Here is an 18,245-nt window from a genome sequence, read left to right as displayed (position 1 = left end):
GACTCTCTCTCTCTTCTGCTCTCGGAGTCGTTTTTGCGCATTATCGTTTGTTTACACGCGCACGCCTCGTGTGTTATCATTGTCATCGCTCTCTCTCTCTCTCTCTCTCTCGTAACACAAATAGGTATACACCACCTCTACCGATGATACATCATAAATTAATATGGTCTACTCGGAAGGATTGAGCGCTTCGCGTGGATGGCCAATTACATTCGCGCAATTCGTATACAATGTTTGATACGAGCACATCAACACCACAACATAATATTATGTATGAAGAAGAGTGATGGGTAGGAAGGGTTGCTAAGGTTACACAAGGGGGGCGGGGGTGTAGAGGAACCGACCTTGAAAAAGTCAGGAGTTCGAAGCATTTTACTCGACAAAGCCATCAAACAATGAAGGCCCTTCCCTTTTTCCGCTGTTTAAACAACTTCATTATTTATTCAAACGTGCTCTTGCTTCTTTTGACAAAACGCAAACCATACAATCTTCTCGTATGTTGGAAATGTAAAACCAAGTTAGCCAGTGTGAAGTATTTGTATTTATAGAAGTAAAAAAAAAAAAACCATGAATGGTGGTGCAGAGTTTCCGCGTGTGGACTTGGACCCTTGCCGGCTGTCGTCACGTGTATACAACCTCACGATTGATCATTCGACAAGGGTCCGATAAGTATATAGGTATTTTCTTCGATGAGTATATAATCAGGTTTGCACAATTATTAATAGAAATCGTCGTTCCCTCGGTTACAATTGTACTCGATGCTTATACAGTAACAGTCGCGTCTCACATATAACATATATAATGTGTAACATGCAAACGCGTATTGTATATTATAGCCTTTCACTATACTTAAGTACTGTTATTGCTCTATATATTAATATGTACTCTCGAATCGGGGCATAGAGTGACATTTGCGCGGCTAGTAATCGCCAATAAAAAAGGCGATTTTTCGTTGATCCAAAGTATACATAACAATAAGCACGATGCGTGGGTTATCACTGACTGACGGTAACGCCTCGGCTCTCTATGTACTTTTATTTTATTTTAATGTCTCACCTAACTGGATTTCAATTTTTTTCACAAGAATGTCTTGCCTTTGTACACACAATCCATTGACACTTCGACTCCTCATCGGATCGATCATCGAATTGTATGAATAAAAAGTGGGGAAAAAGAAAAAGAAAAAAAAAAAAAAAAAAAAAGTGATGTTATTTTCATCGCAGTGGGTGTATTATATGTTTACGAAACGATTTGTGGTGCGATAATAATATTGAGAGAAAAAAAAAATGCTTTTTGTTACAGATAACGCCGTGCAACACACCGGCTACACCACCAAATTTTCCGGACGCTTTGCTCGCCTTCTCGAAACTGTCGGCAGGAGATAAAACGCCATCCGGTAAGTCATCAGCTTTCGCCTCCGTTTTTCCCTCCTGCTGGCGATGATCCCATAAAACATGTATATCCGCGCGTTTCGTTGCACTTGAAAAATGGTACCTCCACCTTAGTCGATCGTTGCGACAGGTATATGTACATATCGTATGGGTGGAAAGGAAGCTCCAAAGTTTTAATTGTGTTTACTTTGCCGCGACGATGTCAAGCGCGCGGTCGGCGATCGATCGATCGTTCGTGTGTATTTATAGGAGGATGTATATACGTGCACGATGCACAAGTCGCTCGTGTGATTTTCAAGCCAGCGCGTATTGATTGCTGAGCCAAGCGACGCGAATGCAGAAAAACATTATCTCCCGCGCCCGTGTGTTGTGGCTTGCGTCAAACTTAATTGATGTGAATATCATGCGCTTGTACTTTGATTTCCACCTCTCATCAAAGTAACATTCATTCGAGTGTGTCTTGTTGATTCATTTAATCTAGCTGTGATTGATTTCCCCCCCCCCCCAATATACGTGTCGTAAATTCAAGTATTTTTAAAACGAAACCACCCGACCGTTGGTTTTTATCGTGCCGCAAAATAACAGTACACTGAGGAAAATAACAGTTTTTTTTTGTACTAGAATGGTAATTTCTATTATACAAATAATAGTAAAAAAAAAAAAAAAAAAAAAAAAAAGAAAATCACTGTACTTTCGATAAAACTCGTTGTAAAAGTGATAAAAAGTTTTTACACGACGGAATAGTACCAAATTATCGTTCACTTTTATAATTTTATTTTATTTTTTTCTCTCGGTATATCTCTATATTTAATTGGTTTCGCAGCAATTTTCTTTTTGTTTTTAATAGCACTTGATAACCACGTACTTAAAACAATTATATTGCTTTATTATCAGGTGTAATTTGTAATGGAAACATCTAAATTGGAAAAAGATTGGGGATGGGTGTTTTGTTGTTGAACAATCGAACGTTTGCAACCGCTGTTTCTCGGAAAAGGGGCTTGTCTCAGCAAAATACGCACATAATCGAGACGAGGGTGGAAGGATAAAGAGGGGGCGTGCACGTATAGCCGTCCTGTGTAGTGAGTGACGCGCCATTCATACAACAGAAGCCTCCCTTCGACCCCTCACCGAAATAACATTTTCAGATGCTCCCCATTCGCTCTTTTTTGCTTACCCGCGTTTATTTAACTCGCATCACCTCTCTACAACAACCACTTCATGAATGACTCCATATCGATCGTGAAGAGGGAAGCCAAGCCATTAATTTATCGGTATTTAAAATAAAACGGAGGAAGGAGTTACAATAACCAACCAAAAGATATGATGACTAATTATAATTTGTTACTGTAATTTCGTCATTGCATGTAGACCAGTCGAATAAACCGGACCGTTTACTGATTCACCGGTTAAAATAGTTATTTATTGGGAAATATAATCTTACGATTTTTCGAATGTATGGAAACGATAAGTACATCCCAAATCAGGCCAACCAGTTTTCAAAATCGTGTCGCAAGAACGCATAGTATAGCAAAGAGTATTGGAAAAAATAAAATTCAACACGATAAACGTTATTTTCTACGCGCTTAATGATTCTATTTTGTACATTGTTCGATAAAACTGTTTTCCACAAACTATTACTTGTTAATTAATTGGCGGCTTGATGATATCGTCAAAATATCTTCAAATTATGTGTACACCGCACGCTATATTGAGATTCAGGTTTTTGTAAAATGTTGAGTACTTTTTTTTTCACTTTTAATTTGACTCGAGGTAAAGTTGGAGAGTTGGCATGGCAATCGAAACAAATGTCAATTTGAGTTGCGGTGAGTTGAAAATGGCTTGGCACAAAAATCACTCTCCCCTCGACCATCGAGAAAAATACCGAAAATTGTCGTTCCCTAACTACAAGCGAAATTGCATATAGTCATCTTGCACCGCCAATCTTATTCTTCGCATATACATTTCCTACTGGGTTTAAAATAAATTATGTGCCAGAGCGCAAACCAAACACTCGACCTTACAGCTTGAAAGTAACGATCATCAACGTAACAGAGAATTATCACGAAGATTCCAAATTTAATGTTCCGTTCTAAAATTGTATATGTATCGATTAGTCGACGTGTGCCGATGATGATTGTGAGAAAGAAAGTCATCAAGGCCAAAGATGAATATTATACATATACAAGCGAGATTACCACTATACTTAAACACTGAAAAAAAAAACTCGAGATAATCGCGAGTCTTCATTTTCAAACGATGCATAAAGAGTTTTAATCTACAATTCGCATATTTGTTTAGAATTCGTCGGTGGAAAATTCAAAAGAAAAATAACACAAGCTGCATTTATGAAGTTAAACTTTTTTTTTTTCTCGAGCGAGATGATTGTAATTCCTATCAGTTACGTGTACAAAAAAGAAAGAAAAAAAAAAGCACTGGGCCGCCCACCACCCACGCATGCACGCGAAATCCCGGAAGCTCCCTCGTGACCACTTGCCATTTTGCTCGTCACGAAATTAACAAGGTGTATAAAGTATACATAAGGTATTCAACGATATCGAGCGTATAATCATACTTAGTGGTTCGTGTTTTAAACTATAGGATGCTATACTTACAAGCTAAAAAACGTAACTGCATACACGTGACTTCGTGCGTGTGTAGGTATATTGTATGTAAACAGAAAACGGCATACAGCGCAATGCCGCTGCAGTGTACATATTATTATATATACACGCGCTAGTGCGGCGGAGCTGATGTAATGGCAACTGCATAACTATTGTACTTTTTTTTTGTTTTTTTTACTACTTTCGTCAAAATTTTAGAAACTAAATCGAATAATTTACTTTATGTAGAAAGATATTCTCTGTGAAAAAGTAAAAAAAAAAAAAATAAAATCATTGTTTTCATCATCGGAGGGCTATTGTGAAAAATTTTGGCCTCGCAGCCAAGTGGTTCTTTTTCCAAGACAGCCTTCACTCTAGAACTAGAAATAACCACGGACGGATGGAACACGGCAGCGAAAACTTTTGGCGAAAATAAACAGTTTGTTGCTCCTCGCTGTGTCATAAACATTGAGAATAAATCGATTCTCTCATTGCCTATTTTAAACTTTGTATTTACGCCTAAAAAGCCACGTGCTTCTAATTACCACAAATTCTAACAGCGTCCGCACCTACACCGACGAATACTTACGCCACGAAATAAACCAAACCATGACTTTCTTTGATTCTCGAGGATATTTTGAATTTTACTTCGATCAGGTCTTACATGAAGTCACAAAAATTTTAAATACTTTAACACAATATTCCCAGTAATTTAGAAATGAATAATATATTACATATCACAGTATATCAACTAATGCAATGAATATTTTCTTTCATATTTTTTTTTAATATTGGGATTATTGTATTTTTGTTCCACTCAAAAGTTAATTTTAGTATAAAAAATAAAAAAATTAAAAAGTTATCAATTTGATTAGTCTGGATAAATCATGTGAGTTATGAGAGATTACAAATCAGTTGAAAAATCAAAAGATAATGCTTTACAAATAAAAGTCCAGTGCTATACAATCTTTTGTTGTGGTCCTACGCTGTACAGGCATACTAATAATAGCATTGGGTTGAAACTTTTAATTATCACGTCTTAAAAATTTGCAATATATTTTTTATACAAGCAAACCGTACCTTCGTTTAAAATTTCTATGTGTGAGTAATACCGAACGAAACTTGTGTATTTTTTTCAAGAACTAAAACTTCGTATATTAACTTCGTAGTAGGGATGTTTATAGTACATCAACAGGAGTTCCTACCTTACTGACTAAATTTTTACAAACAAGCTCATAAAAAATACTTTCGAGAAGTCATTCAACCATAATCTTGAGCATTAGCTGAGTATTTATTGTCATTGTTTGTTATCTTAATTCCAAAATGACTTCAATTTTTGGCTTGACTGATAATACTTACCTCGAGATACTCACCAGCTTTTCGTGTCGTTTTATTATTCAGCGTTAAAATAACCGTTTCAATAAATAAAAATGACTAACCAAATATAAAATCAAAATAGTCGATAATGTTGGAACTCCTGGGTACACAAGGTATACCTGAATATTTGATATGACTATTTAATCATAACCATACTCGGTATGAAATTTCGAAAAAAAGTAACGTTGAAGTTACTTAAAACATTTCATAGATCAATTCGATTTTTGCAACATTTTTGATACAACGGTAAATGCATCTACACAGCAGCAACAAAATGTAAATAACAAACTATTCTTGTTTCCCTCCATAGGCATGTCCCCAAGTCAGAACGGCCTACACTTAAACCAGCACTACCAACAGCAGCAGCAGCAACAGTCCCAGGCATCATTGTCGACGACACCGTCGCAGCGCTGCAGCAGCAGTCTGTCAGGCCCCATGATGGCGCACCACCACCACCACCACCACCACCAACAGTCACCCGTCGGCGGTGTCATGGCGGCGCCGGCCGGTGTCGCCGGCATTCATCCTCAGCACCATCAGTTCGGCTTCGGAGAACCCCAGAGATAAGAACTACTACTACTACCTTACCTTATCTTGGAACTTATCACAACAAACTGCAGCTACATTACCAACGACACCGACAGCCGAATATTTATAACAACTCGCGGTCATTCATTTACCCATGATGACCAATGATTATGCCAGTCACGCATAACAAACGTATTAATTAAACCCTGAGTCGCAAACTCGTGTACACAAAAATGTAGTAAATACATACCTACAGCGGTGAATAATAAGCGTTCTCGCAACAGTTCGGTGCTCATTCGATATCATCACATTAGATCATTGTTACAATTACGCATGTAAACCACGTAGCATAGCGCATGATTTATTGTTCCACATTCACCAACCGCGTGTTCCAGTGTTCCGATAGCGTATAGTAATGAGAGGGACGGAAAGTGCTTCGACATTAATTTCGTTTACGTTGAACGTTATACAGAGTTTCTGAGCGGTTGGATCATTGATGACCTAACGATGTGCTCTTGATTGTCATTCGTTAATGTCACGTGTACAAAGATACGGTCACAGACACAAAAACACATATCGCCTTGGATGAATGTAGTCGCGTACGGGGTATATCATTACCGATTGACGCGAGGGAGATATACATACTTAGTAGCTGTTCCTGTTCTCTGAATTTCTGTGGGGAGGTGTTCGATTGGATCAAAGGCAAAGTCGTGTGATTACCGAATTAGGTTTTATTTCTTTTCGAGTTAAGGTACGTGTGATCCATACCTTTGGAGAAGCTCCGTATATGTGTCTTTCATTTATATTAAATGGAGTATCGATGTTCAACCTTGTATGGAGAGAAAAAAAAAAAATGAAAATTTACATCGTTCACTTTACCGACGGGTGATTGTTAATAGTAACAATCATCAGCATCATCGAGGCTGTCGTTAGATCGTATTACTCGTGATGTCGATCCTCAATCTTCCTTATGTACGTGAATAATTGTACGATATGATGAAAAAAATAATAACAATAATCATTAGCACTGTATATCCTATACTACTGACCTATAGATTGTCGTTTTCTATGGACAAAAAAAATAAGTAAAAAATTATAATAATCAAATAAAATAAAAACGTTGAATGAGATGTTATTACATTGTCTATTGCGCAATAATTGATCAACATTCTCGTTGTTTAATAGCGCCGTTGCGAGTGTTTATTTATCTTAATAATAATAATAATAATAACAATAATAATAATAATAACGATAGTGTTATTTGTGAAAGGACAATTTTTTTTATCTCTTTTTGTTATGGAATTGCATGCTTTGAGAGTACAAGTATACGTGTGTGTATAGATTTTTTGGAATTCAGGGACTAGGTGGCGTTTTTCCGATAACTACATCGAAATAAAGTTGTCCGTTTTTAAGGCTAAACATTCTGACGTTTGTGTGAAGTAAGTAAACTAACGAGCTGCATGCTTTTGTGCGCCGATAATAAAAATAAAGACAAAATTGCGTCTCAGCAGAAAGCAAAAAACGAATCAAGAGCTGCATACGAAAAATATGTGATATGGTTGTTTTTTTTTTTTGTTTTTTTTATCTTGGATGTTTCGAAGCGCGCATGATTATTGCTCTCGGATTTTTTCGAGATTTCCTTGGAAGCGAGATTATTTTCAGCTGGGCTGAATCGAATTTTTGAAGAAAAAAAATGGCACATTTTCCGGATTGTCTTCAATTGAAAATTATTTTTATTGGGTATCTTGCTTTTCCTGTGCAAAACTGTGTTTCGCAACAAGAAATTGGCTGACATTTTGGAAACAGCAAAACTACCGCGTCATTCACGCTTCGAATGCATTGCCAAGGGGACAGAGCTCAGGCGCCAACTTGAGCCACGAATAAAATAGAACCTTCAAGCTCTTGTAAATGTGCAAACGTACACGTAACATGATGTACCTAAACAAGAAAATGGTGTGAAAAAATTGAACTTTTTTTTTTGTTGCCAATGCAGATTGGCGTTACTTTTGTTGAATTAAAGTTATTTATAATTCGAAAGTCGTCGGTGATTGACGTTTTTTTTTTCTTCAGATTTATAATTTATAAGCGTTCGTTGAAAGTGATTTATTAAGCGTAGTACAAACTTTAAAAGGATAAAATAAATAACAAAACAAGGTGTTAACTATGAAAGTTTTCGTGTCACACGTTGTCTTTTCAAGTTTTCGTCGCTAATTATTGTAAATGTATTAAAAAAAAAAAAAAATAAATAAAATAAATAAATAAGAACAAGAATCTTTGTAAATAGGGAAAAAATGTATTGTTAAAAGCAAAATATGTTTAAACGTAAGATATACTAAAGCTCCATGTGTATAATCTGTATGTATAAAAAAAAATCTTTGCTGTAAAAGAAAACATTTAAAGTGAATATTACCGATTAAAGTTATATACCTTCTATAAACAACAGTACAATTCTTTACCACCCTATTAAAATCAAAGATTTGAAGGACGAAAACAAAAAATTAAAAATTCAGTAGTACATGATTTAAGATGAAATTTTTTATTGTTCGTTCGAATATACTGCGGATTGAAAGTATAAAAGTGATGCATTTATTTTTTCATTATTTTTATACATATTTAAATAAAATTTAAAAAAAAAGGAAATCAATATAAGAATGAGCATCAATTCTATGGCAATTCATTTTTTTTGAAATTGAAAAACAACACGTATTAATGAAAAAAGCAATGAAAAAAATTTATTTTCTTACATGTAATTAAATAAGCATATACATACGTATCGAAAAATGCTTCCATGAAAAATTAATATCTTTTATTACAAGAGTAATCGAACCACTTTTACAAATCAATCAATGTATAATACTTCAATTATACTTATACTTATATGAGTCATAAAAATGAATAGACAAACTGTAGAACGTGTTTTTTAAACAACAAATGAGTTATATTGAACATTAAATTATTGTCTTCGGAAAAATATCGATATCGATGAATACATACGTATCTATACTTACGCAGACATCGCAAGTCTATTGAAACTTGTTCAGTCAAAATTAATAATGCTTGCCTTTTTTGTCTCAGTACATATCTAAGATCAGACATCTGTTTTTCGACTAAAATTTCATGAATCGGTTGAGAAAAAAAATTTTATTTCAAATATAAAATTAGAAACTAGAACATAAACAACAACGTACTTGCATGCTATTCCATGAGACTGATGTTCACACCCCTAGCAACACGTGCTTTAGTGAAAAATTCGAAACACAGCATATCCTATTAAAACATAGCAAAGGTGAAGGAAAAAGTACGAAGGTTGTTCTTTATTTTCTGTCGAGATCCAGTTTTTTTTTTTTTTTTTTTTTTTCTTTTCGAGTTCGACCCTGACCCTTGACATTCACCGAATATAGAATATCTTCCAGTGCACGTGAGAGAGTCTGTGCGTCTTGATACTTCTCGATTCAACTTCCTCGCTACCAAACAAGAAAGAGACCATATTTTTTATATTTATTCACGTAAGCATCAATTATATCTTTTTTTTTATCCCCTTGACGCAGACACGAACTGCCATCGGAGGTACATGAAAACCTTGGGTCTAATATATTTTTAAACAATACTCTACACTTTTTTATTTACACATTTATCATAGAGGGTAAACGACCTTCAATCCAAGCTTTCGAGACTCGTTTTACCAATCAATATCATTCAACGCCAATTTGGCGTGTTCTATTTTTTATTTAAATATAAAAATCAAAAGACGTAACGAATTCAATGTGGCGGGTGCTGTTAGTCCTACACTACCTGTGAATTTTTTTTTTTTTTTTTTTTTTTTTCATTGGAATACTTCTTGGTGAATTTATAGAATAATTGCTACTATAAAATTAACCATCCAATCTGTTATGTTTATATGCCATATATGAGGTTAAGAGGAAGTGTCTGGATGACGTAACTTTGCAGTACATCAATCATGTACACACGTAATATTGTGTTGATATTTTTTACGCTATCGGCGTTTGAGTTCGACGTCTTTTGATCATTTGACATGTTACACGCTTGACGCGACAGACGTATACATGTATGGTTGTACTAGTACATGGTTGAAAATTTTTTTTTTTATCGCATCGCGTTTTTACACCAAGTAATTTGTGCGCTAGAAGGTTCAAGTGACTGTATTGTGCGATAAAACGGTAGAAATAGTGATAAACGCAATTTTTACATTTTGTTGGATTGGCGTTAGACAGCTCGAAAAAAAAAGCTAATTCGTTTGATTCTACGATAACTTTTATGTATCATAGCGACGAGATTTAAAAACTGCGTTACGTTGAAAAAAAAAAAAAAAAAAAAAAAAAGATGTTTATGGCATAGGTATACAATGTATGTAATAGATGTGAGCGGCGACGGCGAGTTCATTCATCGCTTGTATAGGACTTGTTTTTCTTACCAATGACGAACCGAATGGAGACTATGTATGTATACGCGTTTCGATTGTACATCGTTTTTCTAAAAGAATGTTTTACAAGAATCCCTCGCTAAGGTGTTTTTTTTTATACATACTACATCTTTCGTTCGTTAAATACCTAGTACATGTGTAAATACGTTTGAATAACTTTTGAGCGATGGCACGTATAGATGAGTAAGTGAAAGAGTGTGAAACTACTGCGATGGCGTTAAAGAATTGTCGTAGAACCTAGTAATATACGTACTTTTTGCCCTACGGATACTATATACATGTATACGCTTTCAATATGGATATACATATAATACGTACGAATGTGATTATTCATCGAGTGAATTTCATTTAGGTATTTTGACGCGTCTCTATGTACAGAATATTATAACTATGTTACTGAAGATAAAAAAATTATTACGATTATTTCTAACACGAGCGTTTATTTTGATCATAGATTAGAAAAAAATATGTTTTTTCCTTTGATTGTACATAATTATTGCCAGAGAAATTAATCATCCGAAATATATATCATTAAGAATGATGCTTTTTACACATGAATTTTTTTTCGCTCATCTATACCTTTATGTCATTCATCAACTTTCCTACGAAATTTAAAAAAAAAGTTGGGTCATAATAGTTGTAAATATGTACCAAAATAAAATTGTACACTTGCCGCAAATAGCGCAAACAACGTCACCTTTTTATTTTTATATCTATAAGATTAGTTGCGGCTGGTTTATAATCGATTACGTGGCTCTACTATAAGTAGTAATAATTATTGGGATCAGCGCCATCTAGCGGTCTTCATTACTTCGTGAAAAGTGGCTCCTAAAATTCTGAATGAGACCTTTGCCTAGAGCCTAGAGCCATTTAATCAATTATAAACCAGCCGCAACTAATTTAATAGATATAATAAAAAGTTATACGTTTGGCAGCAAACTTTTGACCATCGCGGCCAACGCTGCGCGAAAAAATGAAGACCGTTAGATGACGCTGACCCAAATAATTATTACTACTTATAGTAAAGCCGATTATAAACCAGCCGCAACTAATATTGTTGATAGAAGATACAAAGTTGACGTTGTCTGTGCTGTTTGCGGCATGTATGCGGCATTGTTTTTCCTTCTCCAACTGTTTGGCAGTCTTAGGAGGCTTAGCTCCAGATTCAGCTCCACCAGCTGTTGCAGCTACTGCATTGTCTGCCATTATATTAAACTTTTGCAGTTGAAAGAGAAAAAGAGGGGATCACAACACGAAATTTTTTGAATTCGTTATCTTGATCCTAAGGCAGACTTTATTTTACGCACTAGGTCTAGATTCTTTGAATTTTCATTCATTTGACACAAGATATCCAATTCGTCAATGCAATGCATTCGCCACACACCATGACCTAACCTAAAAAAATGTGCGTAACAACATCTCAGACTGACCGGATCTGCAGATCATGATTAAGTATTCACAGTCAAATCGGCATGACGGCATGACTTAGGGTGTATTCCGCAAATGCTGCCAGCAGTTAAGTTACGTAGGTCGTGGTAACGCCGCATGGTCGGGCAGCGCTAGCGTCAACCTGTACTAACTGTCGGTGGGTTCCGCATGTCAACAAACTCCGAAATATCAGATGGCATGGGAGCGAAAACAGTAAAAAATATCAAAGTTTGTTGACATGCGGAACCCACCGACAGTTAGTACAGGTTGACGCTAGCGCTACCCGACCATGCGGCGTTACCACGACCTACGTAACTTAACTGCTGGCAGCATTTGCGGAATACACCCATAGTCCGCAGGCTAAGTATACGTCCTTAACCGCCTTTTTCACTAACGTTTAGAATAATGATTGAGACAATCAATGATTGTATCATGAGTTTTTGTATAAAGTTCAATTTATACAAATAAGTTGGTAAATATAGGCACACATGATTAATATTTAAACATTTTAAGCTGTATAAATATATAACATAGATTCCAAATATGCATTATTACCGCTGGAATATGCTAACAAAACCAAATATCCGTCTTTCTCACCCAGCAAAATAATAGGTATCTGTATAATCCTGTATCAATTTATTGCACACATGCGAAATGTTCAATGACAGTAAACAATGACATAATTTCAAACTTTACTTTTAACTCTTCATTTCACACGTAATTTTACAATGCAGTTGATAAATTATTATTCATACAAAAGTATTAATATTCTTATAGGAGGTCGATTTTCAGGCAAAAGATTATTTGTAAACTTGCCGTAAACAGCACAGCCAATGTCAACTTTTTATTTTCTATCTACACAACTAGTTGCGGCTGGTTTTAGCGTTTCAGATTTCTAAACTAAAAAGTGGCCCTAAAATTCTGAAGGAAAGCTTTAAATATTTTAGGCCCTAGAGCCATTTTGTCAATTATAAACCAGCCGCAACTTATTTGACAAATACAAAATGAAAATTCAACATTTTCTGTGCTGTTTGCGGCAAGTTTACAATTTATCTATTACTCGAAAGTATAAATATATAGGAGGTCAATATTCGTATAAAACATACACTGCAAACTTGCCGCAAGTAGCACAAACATCGTTAATTATTTATTTTGTATCTATTTCAAGAGTTGCGGCTGGTTTATAAGTGACTAAATGGCTCTAGGGCTAAGCTGCCTAAAGCTCTCCTTCAGAATTTCAGAAGCAATTTTTGGCCAAAAAAATCACGACCGCTAGATGGCGCTGATCCTAATGATTATAACTACTTATAGTAGAGCCATTTAATCAATTATAAACCAGCCGCAACTAATTTCGTAGATACAAAATAAATAGTTAAAGATAATTGTGCTACTTGCGGCAAGTTTGCAGTGTATGTTTTATACGAATATCAACCTCATATATATTTATACTTTTGGGTAATAGATAAATTCTAAACTTGACGCAAACAGTGCAAACAACGTTAACTTTTTATTTTATATTTATGAAATTAGTTGCGGCTGGTTTATAAGTAATTAAATGGCTCTAGGGCTAAGCTGCCTAAAGCTCTCTTTCAGAATTTCAGAAGCAATTTTTGGCCAAAAAAATCACTACCGCTAGATGGCGCTGATCCAAATGATTATTACTACTTGTAGTAGAGCCATTTGATCAATTATAAACCAGCCGCAACTAATTTAGTAAATACAAAATAAAAAGATTACATTGTTTGTGCTACTTGCGGCAAGTTTGCAGTGTATGTTTTACACCAATATCGACCTCCCTTATATTTACACTTTCGGGTAATAGATAAATTGTAAACTTGCCGCCAATAGTGCGAACAATGTTCACTTTTTATTTTGTATTTATCAAATTAGTTGCGGCTGATTTATAAATGATTAAATGGCTCTAGTATAAGTACAGTAATAATCATTTGGATCAGCGCCATCTAGCGGTAGTGATTTTTTTGGCCAAAAATTGCTTCTGAAATTCTGATGGAGAGCTTTAGGCAGCTTAGCCCTAGAGCCGTTTAATTACTTATAAACCAGCCGCAACTAATTTCATAAATATAAAATAAAAAGTTAACGTTGTTTGCACTGTTTGCGTCAAGTTTAGAATTCATCTATTACCCAAAAGTATAAATATACATGAGGTTGATATTCGTATAAAACATACACTGCAAACTTGCCGCAAGTAGCACAAACATCGTTAATTATTTATTTTGTATCTATTTCAAGAGTTGCGGCTGGTTTATAAGTGATTAAATGGCTCTAGGGCTAAGCTGCCTAAAGCTCTCCTTCAGAATTTCAGAAGCAATTTTTGGCCAAAAAAATCACGACCGCTAGATGGCGCTGATCCTAATGATTATTATTACTTGTAGTAGAGCCATTTGATCAATTATAAACCAGCCGCAACTAATTTAGTAAATACAAAATAAAAAGATAACATTGTTTGTGCTATTTGCGGCAAGTTTACAATGCATTTTTTACACGAATATTGACTTCCTATATATTTATACTTTCGGGTGAAAGATAAATTGTAAACTTGCCGCCAATAGTGCGAACAATGTTCACTTTTCATTTTGTATTCATGAAATTAGTTGCGGCTGGTTTATAAATAATTAAATGGCTCTAGTATAAGTACAGTAATAATCATTTGGATCAGCGCCATCTAGCGGTAGTGATTTTTTTGGCCAAAAATTGCTTCTGAAATTCTGATGGAGAGCTTTAGGCAGCTTAGCCCTAGAGCCGTTTAATTACTTATAAACCAGCCGCAACTAATTTCATAAATATAAAATAAAAAGTTAACGTTGTTTGCACTGTTTGCGTCAAGTTTAGAATTCATCTATTACCCAAAAGTATAAATATACATGAGGTTGATATTCGTATAAAACATACACTGCAAACTTGCCGCAAGTAGCACAAACATCGTTAATTATTTATTTTGTATCTATTTCAAGAGTTGCGGCTGGTTTATAAGTGACTAAATGGCTCTAGGGCTAAGCTGCCTAAAGCTCTCCTTCAGAATTTCAGAAGCAATTTTTGGCCAAAAAAATCACGACCGCTAGATGGCGCTGATCCTAATGATTATAACTACTTATAGTAGAGCCATTTAATCAATTATAAACCAGCCGCAACTAATTTCGTAGATACAAAATAAATAGTTAAAGATAATTGTGCTACTTGCGGCAAGTTTGCAGTGTATGTTTTATACGAATATCAACCTCATATATATTTATACTTTTGGGTAATAGATAAATTCTAAACTTGACGCAAACAGTGCAAACAACGTTAACTTTTTATTTTATATTTATGAAATTAGTTGCGGCTGGTTTATAAGTAATTAAATGGCTCTAGGGCTAAGCTGCCTAAAGCTCTCTTTCAGAATTTCAGAAGCAATTTTTGGCCAAAAAAATCACTACCGCTAGATGGCGCTGATCCAAATGATTATTACTACTTGTAGTAGAGCCATTTGATCAATTATAAACCAGCCGCAACTAATTTAGTAAATACAAAATAAAAAGATTACATTGTTTGTGCTACTTGCGGCAAGTTTGCAGTGTATGTTTTACACCAATATCGACCTCCCTTATATTTACACTTTCGGGTAATAGATAAATTGTAAACTTGCCGCCAATAGTGCGAACAATGTTCACTTTTTATTTTGTATTTATCAAATTAGTTGCGGCTGATTTATAAATGATTAAATGGCTCTAGTATAAGTACAGTAATAATCATTTGGATCAGCGCCATCTAGCGGTAGTGATTTTTTTGGCCAAAAATTGCTTCTGAAATTCTGATGGAGAGCTTTAGGCAGCTTAGCCCTAGAGCCGTTTAATTACTTATAAACCAGCCGCAACTAATTTCATAAATATAAAATAAAAAGTTAACGTTGTTTGCACTGTTTGCGTCAAGTTTAGAATTCATCTATTACCCAAAAGTATAAATATACATGAGGTTGATATTCGTATAAAACATACACTGCAAACTTGCCGCAAGTAGCACAAACATCGTTAATTATTTATTTTGTATCTATTTCAAGAGTTGCGGCTGGTTTATAAGTGATTAAATGGCTCTAGGGCTAAGCTGCCTAAAGCTCTCCTTCAGAATTTCAGAAGCAATTTTTGGCCAAAAAAATCACGACCGCTAGATGGCGCTGATCCTAATGATTATTATTACTTGTAGTAGAGCCATTTGATCAATTATAAACCAGCCGCAACTAATTTAGTAAATACAAAATAAAAAGATAACATTGTTTGTGCTATTTGCGGCAAGTTTACAATGCATTTTTTACACGAATATTGACTTCCTATATATTTATACTTTCGGGTGAAAGATAAATTGTAAACTTGCCGCCAATAGTGCGAACAATGTTCACTTTTCATTTTGTATTCATGAAATTAGTTGCGGCTGGTTTATAAATAATTAAATGGCTCTAGTATAAGTACAGTAATAATCATTTGGATCAGCGCCATCTAGCGGTAGTGATTTTTTTGGCCAAAAATTGCTTCTGAAATTCTGATGGAGAGCTTTAGGCAGCTTAGCCCTAGAGCCGTTTAATTACTTATAAACCAGCCGCAACTAATTTCATAAATATAAAATAAAAAGTTAACGTTGTTTGCACTGTTTGCGTCAAGTTTAGAATTCATCTATTACCCAAAAGTATAAATATACATGAGGTTGATATTCGTATAAAACATACACTGCAAACTTGCCGCAAGTAGCACAAACATCGTTAATTATTTATTTTGTATCTATTTCAAGAGTTGCGGCTGGTTTATAAGTGACTAAATGGCTCTAGGGCTAAGCTGCCTAAAGCTCTCCTTCAGAATTTCAGAAGCAATTTTTGGCCAAAAAAATCACGACCGCTAGATGGCGCTGATCCTAATGATTATAACTACTTATAGTAGAGCCATTTAATCAATTATAAACCAGCCGCAACTAATTTCGTAGATACAAAATAAATAGTTAAAGATAATTGTGCTACTTGCGGCAAGTTTGCAGTGTATGTTTTATACGAATATCAACCTCATATATATTTATACTTTTGGGTAATAGATAAATTCTAAACTTGACGCAAACAGTGCAAACAACGTTAACTTTTTATTTTATATTTATGAAATTAGTTGCGGCTGGTTTATAAGTAATTAAATGGCTCTAGGGCTAAGCTGCCTAAAGCTCTCTTTCAGAATTTCAGAAGCAATTTTTGGCCAAAAAAATCACTACCGCTAGATGGCGCTGATCCAAATGATTATTACTACTTGTAGTAGAGCCATTTGATCAATTATAAACCAGCCGCAACTAATTTAGTAAATACAAAATAAAAAGATTACATTGTTTGTGCTACTTGCGGCAAGTTTGCAGTGTATGTTTTACACCAATATCGACCTCCCTTATATTTACACTTTCGGGTAATAGATAAATTGTAAACTTGCCGCCAATAGTGCGAACAATGTTCACTTTTTATTTTGTATTTATCAAATTAGTTGCGGCTGATTTATAAATGATTAAATGGCTCTAGTATAAGTACAGTAATAATCATTTGGATCAGCGCCATCTAGCGGTAGTGATTTTTTTGGCCAAAAATTGCTTCTGAAATTCTGATGGAGAGCTTTAGGCAGCTTAGCCCTAGAGCCGTTTAATTACTTATAAACCAGCCGCAACTAATTTCATAAATATAAAATAAAAAGTTAACGTTGTTTGCACTGTTTGCGTCAAGTTTAGAATTCATCTATTACCCAAAAGTATAAATATACATGAGGTTGATATTCGTATAAAACATACACTGCAAACTTGCCGCAAGTAGCACAAACATCGTTAATTATTTATTTTGTATCTATTTCAAGAGTTGCGGCTGGTTTATAAGTGATTAAATGGCTCTAGGGCTAAGCTGCCTAAAGCTCTCCTTCAGAATTTCAGAAGCAATTTTTGGCCAAAAAAATCACGACCGCTAGATGGCGCTGATCCTAATGATTATTATTACTTGTAGTAGAGCCATTTGATCAATTATAAACCAGCCGCAACTAATTTAGTAAATACAAAATAAAAAGATAACATTGTTTGTGCTATTTGCGGCAAGTTTACAATGCATTTTTTACACGAATATTGACTTCCTATATATTTATACTTTCGGGTGAAAGATAAATTGTAAACTTGCCGCCAATAGTGCGAACAATGTTCACTTTTCATTTTGTATTCATGAAATTAGTTGCGGCTGGTTTATAAGTAATTAAACGGCTCTAGGGCTAAGCTGCCTAAAGCTCTCCATCAGAATTTCAGAAGCAATTTTTGGCCAAAAAAATCACTACCGCTAGATGGCGCTGATCCAAATGATTATTACTGTACTTATACTAGAGCCATTTAATCATTTATAAATCAGCCGCAACTAATTTGATAAATACAAAATAAAAAGTGAACATTGTTCGCACTATTGGCGGCAAGTTTACAATTTATCTATTACCCGAAAGT

The 18,245-nt window shown here is 34.8% G+C and overlaps 1 protein-coding gene across 1 annotated transcript in view; it reads left to right on the top strand.

Annotated features, from left to right (window-relative positions):
- Positions 1-8,147, top strand: part of LOC106642094 (UBA-like domain-containing protein 2) — a 36,988-nt gene extending 28,841 nt beyond the window's left edge. The window contains exons 4-5 of the mRNA XM_089597252.1: positions 1,303-1,396; positions 5,679-8,147. Of these exons, the coding sequence (XP_089453378.1) occupies positions 1,303-1,396; positions 5,679-5,935 (351 nt within the window). The 3' untranslated portion in view covers positions 5,936-8,147. The remainder of the gene's footprint in view (positions 1-1,302; positions 1,397-5,678) is intronic.
- The last annotated feature ends 10,098 nt before the right edge of the window (positions 8,148-18,245 follow it).

The sequence above is a fragment of the Copidosoma floridanum genome, unplaced genomic scaffold (assembly GCF_036245765.1).
Source record: "Copidosoma floridanum isolate Cflo_tuat_1 unplaced genomic scaffold, Cflo_Japanese_pri ptg000032l, whole genome shotgun sequence".
NCBI lineage: Eukaryota > Metazoa > Arthropoda > Insecta > Hymenoptera > Encyrtidae > Copidosoma > Copidosoma floridanum.
The sequence above is the reverse complement of the archived record's forward strand: the minus strand, read 5'-3'. Positions and strand labels throughout refer to the sequence as shown.